This window comes from Rhea americana, unplaced genomic scaffold, assembly GCF_003343005.1.
Source record: "Rhea americana isolate MKP2758 unplaced genomic scaffold, rheAme1 scaffold_176, whole genome shotgun sequence".
Lineage (NCBI taxonomy): Eukaryota > Metazoa > Chordata > Aves > Rheiformes > Rheidae > Rhea > Rhea americana.
The window spans coordinates 582,628-598,000 of NW_028185883.1; the positions used below are offsets into that span (position 1 = coordinate 582,628).

Sequence of the window (15,373 nt, forward strand, 5' to 3'; positions counted from 1 at the left end):
TCTTATATTTCAAGAAAAGTGAACATTTTCACTTGGAAAGCAGGCCTTTTTATAGAATACAAATGGAGCTTGCATCTATGAATTGAAACTTTTTACTTCGGTTAACTCTTTTAAAAAATAAATAAATAAAGGAAGTGTGTTAATTTGCAGTATCAAAGCAATTAAGAGTTAGAACTTTCTTACGGAAGTCTATATAGTTTGGTTAGAGGTCTATTTTAACAAAATTTTAACAAAAGTTCAAAACACAGGTTTTAGAGGCTGAATCTGACCCACATGAATGCCATAGGAACTGAAGCTGATATTAGCAGAAACTAGGAGGAGAGAAAAAAACTAAACTACCTTATCTCACACCATTCTGTTCATCTTAGCTCTCCTGCCTGAGGGCTGAATTTGATGCATAGTTCCAYGGTTCTCTCTTTATATTCTTCTCATAAAGATGCTATCATGACTACAACTAAGCAATTCTATTTGCTTATGTTTAATCCAGTCCAAAACAACTCACAAAGAAAAAGTCAGTGTATTTCAAAAGACTGTGAGAAGCAGGAAAACAAATTATGATAAACAGTAGAAGGAACAAAACTACACAGAAAGGAAACTTGCAGCTTGGCTTGCTTTTTCAACTTTTTACTCACTTGGCTTTACTGCTCCCAGTTTGATTTCAATTAAAAAAAGACAAATCACTAAGAAATACATTCTAGAATAAGAACAGGATCAGACAGAACGAAGAGACAGCAGAACAATGATRTGCAAAAACAGTATCAAGGCAAAATTATTGAAAAAGCTAGAGACAAAGATGGAGATAAGCCTTAGAAGAAAAGATTAAGAGGACAATGTCAAAAAAGCAGGTCTTAAAAGAGTAAACTACAGTGGTTAACAACGCAGGATAATACTAATACATAATAAGCAAAACAGAACATGATGTTCCATTCCTTTTTTTAAGCACTGATACACAAAAGAAAGCTGTCATCACTGCAACAGTGCTGATCAAAATTTCAWATTAGGAAGCCTGGCACCACTACATAACAAAATTTAGATACTCCAAATACATAAACACTCTTTGATTTCAGTACTTAACTATCSAACACACTGACACAGTTTTTACCTCTCTCAGATACTGAGAATGATCTCTAGCCTATTTCCTCATCCCATTCCATATTTACAAGGTCCTTGCAGAGATGCAAATCAGCTTTAGGTGATAGTATCTAAAGTCAAAATTAAACGCTTCAGAGATGACGACTGAACTGTAATATTGATGATTGAATTGTAATATTGAAAATCAAGTAGTTTAAGTGAATGTAAGAAATGACCCGAGTTTTTCAGAGCATAAAAAGAGAAATGGAAAGTTACCTTTTCACTACCTGCCAAGTCCACAAGGTAAAGTTTTCCACTTAGTTTCTGTTCTGTTTGAGTATTCTCTTGTTTTACATTAATAAGAAAAATACTATGACTTCGGGAGCTGTGTTCATTCATATCTACAATCCAAAAATATAAAAACTGTCAAAAGTATTTGTACAATCAATATTACTTGACTAATACAGTATCTTCCTATAGTGAAATCTAAAGCTAATAGAACTACATACAGTTATAACACAGTAGTCTCACAAGACAGTAAAACGAGAGCCAGCAAAACCAACAGTCAGTATAACCTAATTGAATAACGAAGATCCAGTCTCCCTTGGCCTTCTATTAATACCACATAAGCTCACTGACAAGATTTGCTAGCATGTCAGCTATGGATTTCACACATTAAATACATTAGAACACAAAGTACACTTATATCCTCACACCAGAGCACACTTCAAAAATTTAGTGCATCACATTTTATACTTCTGTGAAAATTTGAACTAGATGGTTAAGCCATCTCTCACCCTTTTCTCCTTTAAATACATATTGCCACCTGTGCTGTGAAATGTACAATGTAAACAAGACTCACTGAATTTAAAACACTGTTTTAATTCCTTAACAAGATCTAAGCTGTCTGCAATCCTAATGAAAACATAAGTCTGCCTATTTCTTCTTCCTTTTAACTATGAATTCCTCATAGACCTAAAAGGAACTAGTTCATTAATTCCACAGATGCAGCTCAACATAACAGAATATCTCTGTATCCAAGTTTCTACTATTTCTCCATTACTTAGCCAAGTCCCCATTTCAGTACTATGTTACCTAGAAGTAATCAAGTTGAAGTGCAGGACTTGTTTTCTTTCTTTGGTGAAGTAAATAACCAGATACAGGAAAAAAATAAAATTTCTCCTCAACTTGGCTCTCAAAGACTTCCAACAGTTACTAAAGATTGAAGCATTATTCTGCAGGCATCTTGTTTTTCCTTGTCCTTTTTTTGCCTTTTTGACCCTCTACCCCACTTCTTGTGGGAGTGTGGAGATCTACATCATGATTCCTGGTAACTTAGTTGCATGCCACAGGCCAAAAAGCAAAACCTGGGACACTGGGATGCTGTTTAAGTCTGCAATATGTCTAAATACATCTTTGATCAGTCTTTCTTAGAGGCTGCAACATAACAGCCAAGCTGTAGATGAGACACAGTGTCTTATTTATAGATTCACAGGTTAATTGGAGCAAGTTCCACAAACTGGGACTTTGCATTATTCCTAATATAGAACTATACTTTTTTCCACAGTGATTCAGAGCTCCTCACTTATCATTTTCTCCTTCTAATCCAAGTCTAAATAACATCTAACAGCATGGATTCACCAAGGGGAAATCCTGCTTAACCAATCAGATAGCCTTCTAKGATGGAATGACTGGCTGGGTTGATGAGGRCAGAGCAGTGGACRTTGTGYACCTTCACTTCAGCAAGGCTTTCAACACTGTCTCCTGTAACATCCTCCTAGAGAAGCTCAGGAAGTGTGGGTTAGGGGAGAGGACAGTGAGGTGGATTGAGAACTAGCTGAAAGGCAGAGCTCAGGGGGTCGTCATCAGTGGCGTGGAGTCTAGTTGGAGGCCTGTGGCTAGTGGTGTCCCCCAGGGTTCAGTACTGGGTCCCATCCTGTTCAACTTCATCAACGACCTGGATGAGGGGACAGAGTGCCTCCTCAGCAAGTTTGCCAACAATACCAAGCTGGGTATCGTCTGGGTATCATATACCTTCTGGAGAGCAGCTCTGCAGAGAAGGACCTGGGAGTGCTGGTGGACAAGAAGGTAACCACGAGCCACCAATGTGCCCTTGTGGCCAAGAAAGCCAATGGTCTCCTGGGGTGCATTAGGAAGACTGTTGCCAGCAGGTCGAGGGAGGTGATCCTGCCCCTCTACTCAGCCCTGGCCTGGTGAGGCCTCATCGAGTACTGTGTCCAGTTCTGGGCTCCTCAGGACAAGAGAGACATGGAGCTACTGGAGAGAGTCCAGCATAGGGCTACAAGGACGATCAGAGGGCTGGAGCAYCTGCCCTATGAGGAAMGGCTGCGAAAGCTGGGCCTCTTCAGCCTGGGGAAGAGAAGCCTGAGGGGGGATCTTATCAATGTGTACAAGTACCTGAAGGGAGGGCGTCAAGGGGATGGGGACAAACTCTTTTCAGTTGTCCCATGTGACAGGACAAGAGGCAATGGGCAGAAACTGAAGCACAGGAAGTTCTGCCTGACCGTGAGGGGGAATTTCTTCACTGTGAGAATGACAGAGCACTGGAACAGGTTGCCCAGAGAGGTTGTGGAGTCTCCTTCTCTGGAGATCTTCAAGGCCCGCCTGGATGCAACCCTGTCTAACATGCTCTACGTGACCCTTGCTGAGTGGGAAGGTGGGACTAGATGATCTCCAGAGGTCTCTTCCAACCTTACTGATTCTGTGATTCTAACAAGAAATGAACAGAAAGACTTGTTTCTTAAAAATGTGCTGAAATGGCTTACACTGAGCCTTTTCTAAACCACGAATTATTTAGTGTATCACTTTTTGTCTTCCTTGCTTTTTAATACATACAATAAACAAACAGATAAAGCACTAAAGGAGATAAAGGTAATACTTACTTGTAACTGCTACATGTCGGTTAGATTTTCCTTCATCTATAGTATCCATAACTTCTTCTGGACTACATACAAAGCGCTCCGTGCAACCCTTTAAAAAAATATGAACAAGTCAGAAAAAGTACAAGACAGAAATGAAAGATCAAAATAACATCAGATTGACCCTCACCTTTACATAGGGAACTCTATTTTTGTCTTCATGAACAGAAAGATTGGTCTTCGAAACTGGAAGAGGAAAAGTTCTAAAGTTAAAATACTTATCAATTACTGGCAAAACGAACACGCTGATGACAACACATTCTACAGAAGTTACAGATATTATTTCACAGCAATACTTTATAAAAACAGAATATACATGAAATAACCACTAGTGCAGGTAAAATGATTTTGTATAGATTAGCTCCACGCTTTTGAATTTTGATGTACCTATATCATGTATAGGTTATTATTAGCATACTACATAGCTAAGTATCATGATAAGGCTTTTTTTTAAAAAAAAAAAATCTCCCTCCAGAATAAGTTTATTTCATACAAATAAAAGGCTTACCATCTAAAAGGTCCCTTATTTTATCTAGGTATATTTCAAAATATGACACCTAGAAGGGGGATGAGGGGGGGGAGGGGAAGAGAGAGAGAGAGAGAGCGCATTAGAAAGTAAAAATGCATAGCTTTTGGATAAGAAGGAGCCAGTATGATTTAGACCTCCCACGTAACACTATATCTAGTTCATGTCCTTGAGGCTGGACTAAAATATACCTTTAAAGATTAAACTATTTTATCAAAAGCTTCAAGTACTATCAGCACTGACACAGGCTATCAGGATAGCTACCATCAATGTTTAATGGAAACAAGATTAAAGTGTTATCTTAATTCTTCTTTAAGAAGAGCCAGTTACTTTTGAAATAATTTGCTTAGATGTTCCAAGTTACAGGCATTCTACAAAGATATAGATAGAACAAACATTTAACTAGAGACTACTTCCAGTTTTAATACTGAAACAACAGTTACTTAAATAGGTAACAATGAAGAAAGCTTACTTTAATGTGAAACTCGAGATTCTCATCCATGGAGTAAATATAATTAAAAATATCTTGCACTATTCTTGGAATAATCCCCATTCCATCTGGGTCATGAAGCTTCCCCTAATTAGAAAAAGATACAATTAAATGAAACATTGTATTGAATTCAACATCACAAATAGTGCTAAAATGCAAAACAAAGTAAACAGAAAACATCCTAGTTTTAAATAAAAGGCTGAAAGGTATGATGTATTTATCTGTAAAAGAAAGTGTTGACTATCCATTTTAGCCCAGCATTTGCCAGGAGGGAAAAAGACAGCCTCGGATATCTCTCAGACAACTAAAAGTGGAAATCTACTATCAAAAATGCTATGCTTCTTCTCATACTACTGAGAGCTGAAAGAATACTGTGATTGCCATTTCCAGTTCTAACAAACATTTCATGTATCCAAATACTGCCGTGGAAAGGGAAACAAAGTTAAAATTGAAGACAAAAACAGCGGACAGACCTTATTCCTAGAAAGATAATATTATTATGGTGAGAAGAGATGACAGTGACAGAGAGAACTATTTTAAGATTTCTTACTTCCATAGTGTGTGTCTTTCCAGATGATGTTTGCCCATAAGCAAATATTGTACCATTGTATCCCTCAAGCACATCTAAAAGGAAAGAGTATTTTCATTAGGGTTCTTTTCCTTTATCTATGCAAATGTCAAACAAAATAGAACACAAGCAGATAACTACTAAAATGTTTAGCAAATTAAATCATTGATTAAACAGATCAATGTTTGGGAACTCAGTGCTAGGTTTTGAGTTGGGGGAAACCATGTCACCATTAATTGCATTTTCAGAAGGTTATTATATTAGAAGGACTTTTCCTTCAACCAAAATTTCAGGACTTCAGAATCAAGAAGAGAAAGGAAATTCTCAGTTAATGTCCCAATACAATTTCCAGGCTGAACAACAGATAGTCTTCAATGACTTAAGAGGAAGAAGAAATTGTACACAAGAATGTTATGGTCTGCCTTCACAGGAAAGTTCACATGCCTAATTCTTAAGAGAATGGGCTATGTTGTTATTTTTAAGTAGCTTACTTTTAGCCCACAAGGAGAGTTAGTTACATTTTAAATTGTGGATGAACCAACTTGGGTTTGCGGTGGGGGGGGTGTTGGTTTTTAGATTTTTGTTTATTTGTTTACAAGTCTGTTACTGTATCTTGAAAGCAAACTTGTTTTCCATAAGCAACCCCATGCTACTCCCAAATGGGGAAGTCTTATCTAACCTATCATAGCAATGAAATGGCACACAAGGTTGGAAAGGACCTCTGGAGATCATCTAGTCCAACCCTCCACGTAGCCCATACAGGGACTGAACCCATGACCTTGGCATTAGCAGCACCACGCTCTAACCAACTGAGCTAATCCTGCCCCTATACTCCTAATCCATTTGTACCATCACTATAGTTCAACAGCCACAAGATGCATCATAGCCTAAGAAAACACACTCARGAAAGAAAAAAAACAGATTAGTTTTTCCCAACTGGAGAGATAGAGGGGGAAAAGGGGGACATGATGGAGGTAATAGGGAAGGATTACAGTTCTTGGTCAACTCCAATTTTGAACTGCTAAAATTGAACTGACTGAATTTTTAATCTCCAATAAAGAAAAAAAATCTTTTGATCTAATCCTGATCTCTGTTTACCTCCTTAAAGACTTAAATTCTTGCAGTAGCATGGATTTTTCACAGTAATTCACTTCTTATTAAAAAACGTGTATTTACCCAACCTTCCRTTATCTTCATTCTCCTTTTATTATTAAAATATCCCTAAAATATCAACTATTAGTTGTTTCTTACAAGGCTTTGTTAAAATTATTTTGAAAGTTTTATATCAATCAGAATTTATTACCCTAACCTCCTGAAGAAACTGTAAAAGAATGAGGAAAATAGCTAATTGCTTACTACAATAATGTACTGTTTTGTGACCTTGTAAGACTCTTATTGAAAGTTACTAGGTCAATTCTGACAATTCAACTTTGAAACTATACGTCCTGAGATGTGAAAAGAGAACTCATATTTAAACTTTTCTTTGAAGCCAAAAATTACAGCAAAAAAAAAGGATTCCTTTAACTGCATATTAAACAACCTTAGAAAAGATCTCCAGTATGTGCACAATTTTACAAATTTCCTTCTTATATTCCTTAAAATAAGGGAACACAACTGTAGGATGTTTTCTGACACCAATAAATCTCAAAAAATTAAAAAAAAAAAAAAAAAGGAAACTACTCACAGGAGTTGTTTCAAGCAGAAGTGTTGTATTTTTCTTTTAATAATTTCTGAGAAAGTGTTTTAAATGTTTGCAGAAACCCGTGAAAAAAAATAAAYGTGAAAGGTAAATATTATCAAATGTTATAAATAACAGAAATAGCAGGTTTAGAATTGAGATCATTGATCTACCAAACTACAAGAAGATTTTTACACTGCTATGATCCATGCTAGTTCTTAAAAACATTCAGAGGTTTAGAGGGAGTTACAGAAGTATCAGTTTTCACCATTAAAAACCCACACAAATATATTAGACATTTCCTTATGGCAAAATTTGTTCTCCCACCTTACCTTTGACAATCTTTTTAGCACAATCATTGTATACTTGTTCTTGTGATGTGTTTGACTGGAATACACGGTCAAATATATATGGCTTGGACTGGAGAAAAAGAAAGGAGAAAAAAAGGACATGAGCTATTTAAAAAACAAATAGGAACACAACTGAAAGGTGTTTGAATAGAGTTTAGGAGTAATCCTTACTGTCTCAATATCTTATATTTTATTTTAGTCACCTGAAGGTACTAGTGTAGAAAATGGCTTACATACAGTATTGCCCAAATCTTTACATGTTTTCCTATAAATAAGGCCTTGAATTAAATATATTTGGTTCCAAAGTGCAATTTACTCAGCTCTCCAAAACTACTTGCCCACGTGACCTCAATCTACCCAAGTTACAATGTAAGCCAATACCTGGGCTGTACATCTGAGAAACCTTTATTCCTTTCTACTACTCCATTACTCTGGTAGACCCAAATTATTAAAAACAATTTACAACACATTACACAGAATGTTTGTGATGGTATTATTAAAAAAACCACACACATTCAGATCAGCTGCAATCAGCATAAGAACAATTTCTTCATACACAATATTCTTCCTCCCCACTCCTGCCCCCCCCCCAAAAAAAAAAAAAAAAACCCTAACCAAAAGCAGAAGGAAAGGGCCAATTTTGGAGAAAAGTATGGTTTCTATCGTTCACCCACCCACATTCCTTTCCCCAGCCTGATCTTCCACGTGCCTTTGGATAAGGTCTAGCATAATATCAAACAAAGCTTTTTAGTTCCAACACATGGCCAACTGCTGAGAGGGGCTGCATCCAAGCAGATGAGCTCCCTCTCAAGAAAAAATACGTATATATTTATACATACATATATGTTCATATATATACACACATATATGTGTGTTTATGTATGTACATACATATATACACACACTTTACTACAGCACTCATAGCATAAGTATGCTTAACAACCCACAAGACTAAGTAGGCAGAAATTATTTCTAAGGTACTGAAGTCTTYCAAGATGATGCAGACTGTTTCACATTATGGAAATCACAAGTCCTCTCCATTACTCATTTTTACTTTCAGATATGCATTAAATCTTAAGCTCCAAGGGAAGAATTGAGAGCATTATATTGACTAAGTATACAGGAAAAACTAACAGTTACATGTAACCTTGAGGTAAGAGACTGAAGATTGAGAATGCATTATATAAAGAGATAAGTCACCATAGAAAAGATAATGCTAGCCATATATTTTCCTTCTCACTAGCAGCTGCAATTTTAAAAAGCTTCCACCTACACAAATACCCGTCAGCTACACTACACTCTGCAAGTCAACTGCATCACAAAACATACTCATCCCATTTCTCTCATACTCAAGTCCTTCTATGCATTTGCATGCACTGACATAATACCATTTAGGTTGATCCTACTTACCATTACAAATTGGAAAAATATAGTCAGAAAAGCAGTGATGTCTACACACTACCCACCATTAACAGCTCTCATTACTTCCTCATAGATTCCCAACATCTGATCTTTGCTACCCCCAGCAGAACYTGGCAACTATTTTTACCTCCTCACAGAAATAAGATAAAAGTACTTTAAAATGCAAATATTTTGCATAGTGTTATATTTGAATAAATCTACACACAATATTTATATATTATTGCAAAATATTGCTAAAGTCAAAYAGCAGATTTTTAGTTGCTTCAAAGAAATTCGATTTTTAAAGTTGGGTTTAGTTTCTGGTATGGGAGAACACCTTGCTTAGAAAGTACTGTATGCACAAAATCTGTGCTAGTCTGCAACTATCCTGCAATCCACAGGAATTTGCCAAAGGTTCTAAAAAAAGTATCTGTTTTCTGGCATTTTAAAACAGTATTTAGAGGACAGTGCTTTTTATTTTATTCTTCCATCAAATAAAGTTTAACTGACATATACTATTATTCTATATATATGTAAAAGGAAAATTATGTTTTCTCATAGACTAACAAGGACTAATCCAACTCAAGTAATCCCTGAACACACTATACTTTCAGACTTTCCACTCTCCAACTGCCATTYGGATGCCTTCATACAAGAACAGAGCCAAATTACAGTATTTCATGTAAGTACCATTTTTGTTTGTTCACAAAATTAACTAAGATGAAGAATAGCATGTATGATGAGTGTCATGGATTAGTAAGAACAGAAAGCTAAGCTGTAAGAACTTTACTCGGGCAATAATGCCTTTAATTGATCTTGTTTATTTATACAGTGAAAGCTAGTAGGCACATGACAAATTCCAATTACCTTTAAATAATAACTGCTACCAACATACCACAAAATTACTAGAGCCCCCTCCATACCACTTGTCACATCCCTATCCCTTGCAGGGGGAAACTGGCAGATTTGTCAATGTGGCCTCAATATTATCCCTTTCTCAATTAAGCTAGAATACAACTTCAGAGCCCTCAAAAACTCAGTTAAGTACTTCCCCACTGCCCACAGTATTCTTGTTTATCACACCTGTGAGAATCCACATTAGATGACCGTCCCTCCTCCATCATCACTGAATCCATATCTAACCAACTAGGTTTAGCCAAGCACATTCCAGAGTAATTATGTTAAAAAGTTATTCCTATTCAGTATAATCAGTCACTATGCGGGGTTTTTTTTGGCACCTGCAATGCTATATCTTAGCACTTCTTATAGTCTACTTTCTGATGCAGACAAAGCCAAAATCAGTATTACACAGATTACCCTGCCCTAGAAAGCCTGGTCATTACCTTTAAGAGATTAAGCAAGAAAGATTAAAGTGACAGATACTTTTCTGTAATCAGATGACTTTTCTTCCCCAAGAAGTAAACAACCAGGTATTATGATGGAACTGCAACACAAGAGGTCCAAGTAAGATTATCTCATGGTATCCATAACTATGATAGTGTCTCTACCATGCTATGATGCTACCTTGACATACTCTAGAAATTTATTGTCAGCATCTTACTTAAATCCTAATAAAAAATTAACACACATAGCTCAAATGTCCCACAATAAGAACTCTGCAAACACTCCCACAGCCCTCCAAATATATCTGTCGACATGATTTAGCAGCAATTATTTAGCACCAAATTTTAAACAAAGGGTTTATGTCCAAGTACACATTTCTGCAGTTAAAAGAGTAACTACCATTTATACAGCAGAATGTTCAGTCTATGCAAATTATACAAGATTAGGAGCACCTAAGACYTGTTCTTCATAAAAAAGTCAGTTTTTCCTAGTACTTTTATTGAAGACCACACAAAAAAAACTTGATCTCATTTAGACTGAAATCTTAATTCAAAAACCTGTCCGTACTTAAAAATGTTACACAAAATTACTTTACATTATTTCTAATGAATTTTCCCATTGTAATTATCTAAGTTATAGAGCTAGTTAGTCATAAGACTATCTTAGTTCACCTTATTTTCTAGGCATTAGTATCTGAAGTAAAGCCAGTAGTGATTTTACTTCAAAATCAATTGTGTACATTCCTACCACAACATCTACAGATGCTCCTAAAGGTTAACCAAGGTATTCTTTTTTTTTTTTTTTTTTTTCCTTCCCCTAGACTGGACTGCTAAAAGAATGCTTTATACAGCTGTGTTTAGCTTACTCTTTAGTGTGAGGCTGAAGTAATGGGCTTACTTTCCCCTTAAGTTTAGATTCTTTGTTAAAAAACATTCTCACTTTCAGCCACAAAATACATTAAAATAAAAATTTCACATTGATTTGTTTCTGGAAAACATGAGGTCAAATATCTGACTCAATTCTTCCTATTACAAAGTTACAGTATTGCTACTTTGGCACACCAAATGGAGTCCGAAGTTGCACACGAATGAAAGGGCACATTCCCAACTTAGTATTTTATTTTCAGGTTAAATAAAAGATTTTCTTCGTATCCTAGCATTAGAAATTGCAGCTGATAAGGAACAGTCAGTAGATCCCAGCTCTTTTTGCCTTCCATTCCCTATTTCTGTGCAAATATTGCGATTCGAGCATAAACATGAATAAAGTTACACATACTGTACATCCTGCAAGAAACAGAACCTGATTTTTCAGCTATTATTTATTGTCATAGATGAYTAAAACAGGAAAGTTTATCATGAAAACCTGTGACTAGAAATTCGAATTCCATCATCAAACCAGAGGAAATTTGGAATAAAGGTTTCAGCAGAGCTTTACTTTTACAAAATTATTCTCCTAAAGCCAAAAGTAAACACTGCTGACATAAATCATCATTAGGTTTCAGAATAGAAACCAAATATGTCATGAGTGGAGAGCTGTTTTTAAGAAAGTGATACAGCAATCAAGGAGTACATCCCCCTTTAAACATTACTGTAAGCTAGAATACTTGCTTTTTGTATAATTGCTAGACGAGTATCCTCTGAGATATTTCTCTATTATCTACCATAATTAAGACTGAACAAAGTAATATTGAAAGAATACGAATACCTCAGCTACAGATTATTACAACTTCTGGCTTATGTTTAAATTTCACTTTAAGCATTAATCAGAAACACAATACTAAAAACAGCGTGTTTTCCTTCACTTTAGTAAAATAACACAAAGAACTCTTCTTTAAGAAGGCACCTGCGCCTTGCATTTATACATTTGTATCTTTCAGTAATGCACGAGCTATGTTTCCTTCTGAATAATCCTCTGGCAAAAGCTGCAGTAAAAGCAAGTGATCTTCATTAATCAGATTCTAACACAAGTTAAACCAAGCCATGCTTTCATTTACTATCCTGTAAGAGTTTATAAAGGCAATGAAAAAGAAAGCTAAATATATCTCATACTCTTCACAGAGGCTAAGTATAGAAAACATTCCTCTAAACAAATACTAGAACACAGGCAGGTAGTCAGCAGCCTTTCTTACAAGCCATACAAATAAGGATGATATTATGATCCTTACTAGAGAAGTCTGGAGGCAAGCAGGACACTGGGCGTTTGTGTGTCAGTGCCCATAATGCCTTGCCACTCCAGTCATTTGACAGCACTGACTTCAGTCTAGGCTTCTGTCTGAAACAGTTGAGTGTGACTGCACTGAGTAACTTCTTTTGGACAGTTCTAAGATGAGCAAGAGTAGGGAGAGAGGTGGGTTATTGTTTTGGGTTTTTTAAGTACAAATATCTTTAAGTAGAGCTATAAAGCTACCCAGTTACAAGCAGTTTTATCTTTAAAAAATAAGGACATAGTTGCGTACCTTATAAGCTTGTTAGTCCCTCCTCCCCCATCTTACTCATATCCTGAAATCCCCGAGTAAATCGCTTTCAACTTTATGTTAAACAGTATAAATCTCTTTATATACAATGTCCATATATTCATAGCAACTCATGCCATTGAATTATCCATTTTAACAAAACCCCGTATTAATAAAAAGGGCTATTAGAAAAAATTATTTAATAAAGTGTTAAAATGGAAAGAAGTTGCCTTTGATTAATAATAGAAATTCAAAAAGCTCTTGATTAGTTTAAAGAAATGGTATCAATTACTGTTTAAGAACAGTACCTTTCCAAAGTCTGCTCTTTAAAATAGGCCAAAGCACTTGCCCACTGAAATTGCTGTTATACACCAACTACAATTAAAGTATTTATCCAACACAAATCAAAACAACTCACTTATCCAGAATGACAACCATGCCAGTAATTACACAGGAGCTAGGAAGAGATGGGGGGGAAGGGTGAAGAGATAGTTCAGAGATGACAGGGGAGCCAAGAAAGGAGAAGGAGGGTTTGGCTACAGGCACTACCTTCCCTCCCCTCCTTCCTCCAGGAAAGTCAAATCTGCAGTAGAGCCTGCTATAAACTCTGTTCCCACTGTCTCCTACATTTATCTCCTATCTAACATTTCAAGCAACATCCAAGTATTAGAAGCCTTCAACATTTCAGCATAGAGCCAGGCACACACAGAAGACATTACAATTCATTCCATCAGGCTGCTCAAGAGGGTGACAGCAGACACAGGAAGCAGATATATATAAAAAGTGGCTCAATTCACTGATCAAATGGCAGCCAGTATTACATGTAGATGGAAATATAGAAATCCTAATAAACAGCTGAAAGCAAACAAGCGTACAGCTTACTGAGGAATGTTTCTAAAAGCTGTTTCATGAGAAGAATTGCTTCTGTTACCAGCCACCCTTCCATAATTTCACAAAACACAGGCAAAATGTGGCTGGCCAGCTAGCTACATCCTCAGGTTAGAACGTAACTTTGTAAAACTCCAGTCAGCTAAAAACAAGAACCAGCCAACCACCCACCCAACCACCCACCCCCCAACACACACACCCACCCACCACCGAGAGGAATCCCAGAACATCAGTTCTTCATTAAAATAAAGTTCAAGTACTGTTACTACTCCTGTAATCCAATAATGTTTCTTTCAGTATTTTTTCAAGGTCAGACACAATAATTCCTGGACATGGGATCACAGAAGATTTTTTGTTTTTACCCTTGCAGGAAACACTRAAATACAGTTGTAACAATAAATATTAACTCCCTAACAAGTTTCAGTTCAGAGCCCTGCATCACCCCTCCCAAGCATGACATTGTTCTACAAAAATTTAGTGCCACCTCAGCCCAATTTATATTTTAAATATTTTAACAAGTGTTTAAAGATATAAGAGTTTTCTCTTCAACTCACAAACAATAAGAAATTCTAGTTTTAATATTTGATAGTAAATTCCTTAGAAATTTTTAAATTGTGTAAAACTGTCTAACTGTGAGAAGCAGACTATTAGAGGTGAAAATGCAGAAGATTCTATTCATCTTGCAATGCACGGATGGAAAGAACATTTTAAAGTTCATACCAAATTACCTCCTTTGTTAGGAACAGCTGTAATTTAGCCCAAGAACTACTGAAAGAAACACAATGCGGAAAATGCATCACTTCARAAAAAAGTCAGGAGAGAAATAAATAAATAAATAAATGTTTATGTGTGAAACAAATCCTGGATTTTAAACAGAACATACAGTGTCACAATGAATAGATACTCACTGATGGAGTGAGATCATTTGTTCTAGTTAAATTTTCCTTTTCCAGCTTTAGTCCTTACTTTGAGGAGTTTACCTGTATGACCTCAGTCAGAAGAGATCTACTCCAAGATAACAACTTGTCAGCTGAAAGAGGCAAAAATTACCTCATTTCACAAGCATTCTAGCTTTCTTGCAGCTCAGAACTCATGGAATTCCATATTTTATTAGCAAATCAGTGAGATTCAAGCAGAATAAAGCACTAGCATTTAACACATATTAAAAAGCTTTGTGATTAATGTCTTCTTCGAAGTTCAGATACTGTGAGAAAAAGGTCGCACTAGTAGACTTAAGAAAGGAAATAACAAAGAAATTTAAAGAAAAATAATCATCTGACATTTCTGATTTGTGCATTCAGCAACACAGAACCAGGATTTAACCATAGAGTGATTAAAAATTAGCAGAGATAAAACACAAACATCAGGAATAAAGTGTTAGTTTGCAGAATACCAACTAAACTAGGCAGTAAGCTACAGTACTTTATATTCCAGCTCCACCTTGTAGCTAAATATGACACACTGAACAACAAGGCTAAGCTTATCTTTTTCTCTGTAGTATCCAGATTGCCTTATAAAAGCCCTCATACTTTATAAAATGACTTAGGTTAAAACAGATTTATAGACTTGCAGCAAGTCAAAAGGCCTCAGTTATGCTTTAAAAGAAGTTATGAGCTGATGACTGATTTGCAGATCATTAGCACGAGCGCAACGGAGCCCACACTGT

General features: G+C 36.1%; 1 protein-coding gene across 1 annotated transcript in view; it reads right to left on the reverse strand.

Annotated features, from left to right (window-relative positions):
- Positions 1 to 15,373, reverse strand: part of KIF5B (kinesin family member 5B) — a 36,992-nt gene that overhangs the window by 20,645 nt on the left and 974 nt on the right. The window contains exons 2-8 of the mRNA XM_085301377.1: positions 7,605 to 7,692; positions 5,577 to 5,650; positions 5,009 to 5,113; positions 4,519 to 4,567; positions 4,141 to 4,196; positions 3,975 to 4,062; positions 1,348 to 1,472 (exon numbers count right to left, since the gene is read on the reverse strand). Of these exons, the coding sequence (XP_085157503.1) occupies positions 1,348 to 1,472; positions 3,975 to 4,062; positions 4,141 to 4,196; positions 4,519 to 4,567; positions 5,009 to 5,113; positions 5,577 to 5,650; positions 7,605 to 7,692 (585 nt within the window). The remainder of the gene's footprint in view (positions 1 to 1,347; positions 1,473 to 3,974; positions 4,063 to 4,140; positions 4,197 to 4,518; positions 4,568 to 5,008; positions 5,114 to 5,576; positions 5,651 to 7,604; positions 7,693 to 15,373) is intronic.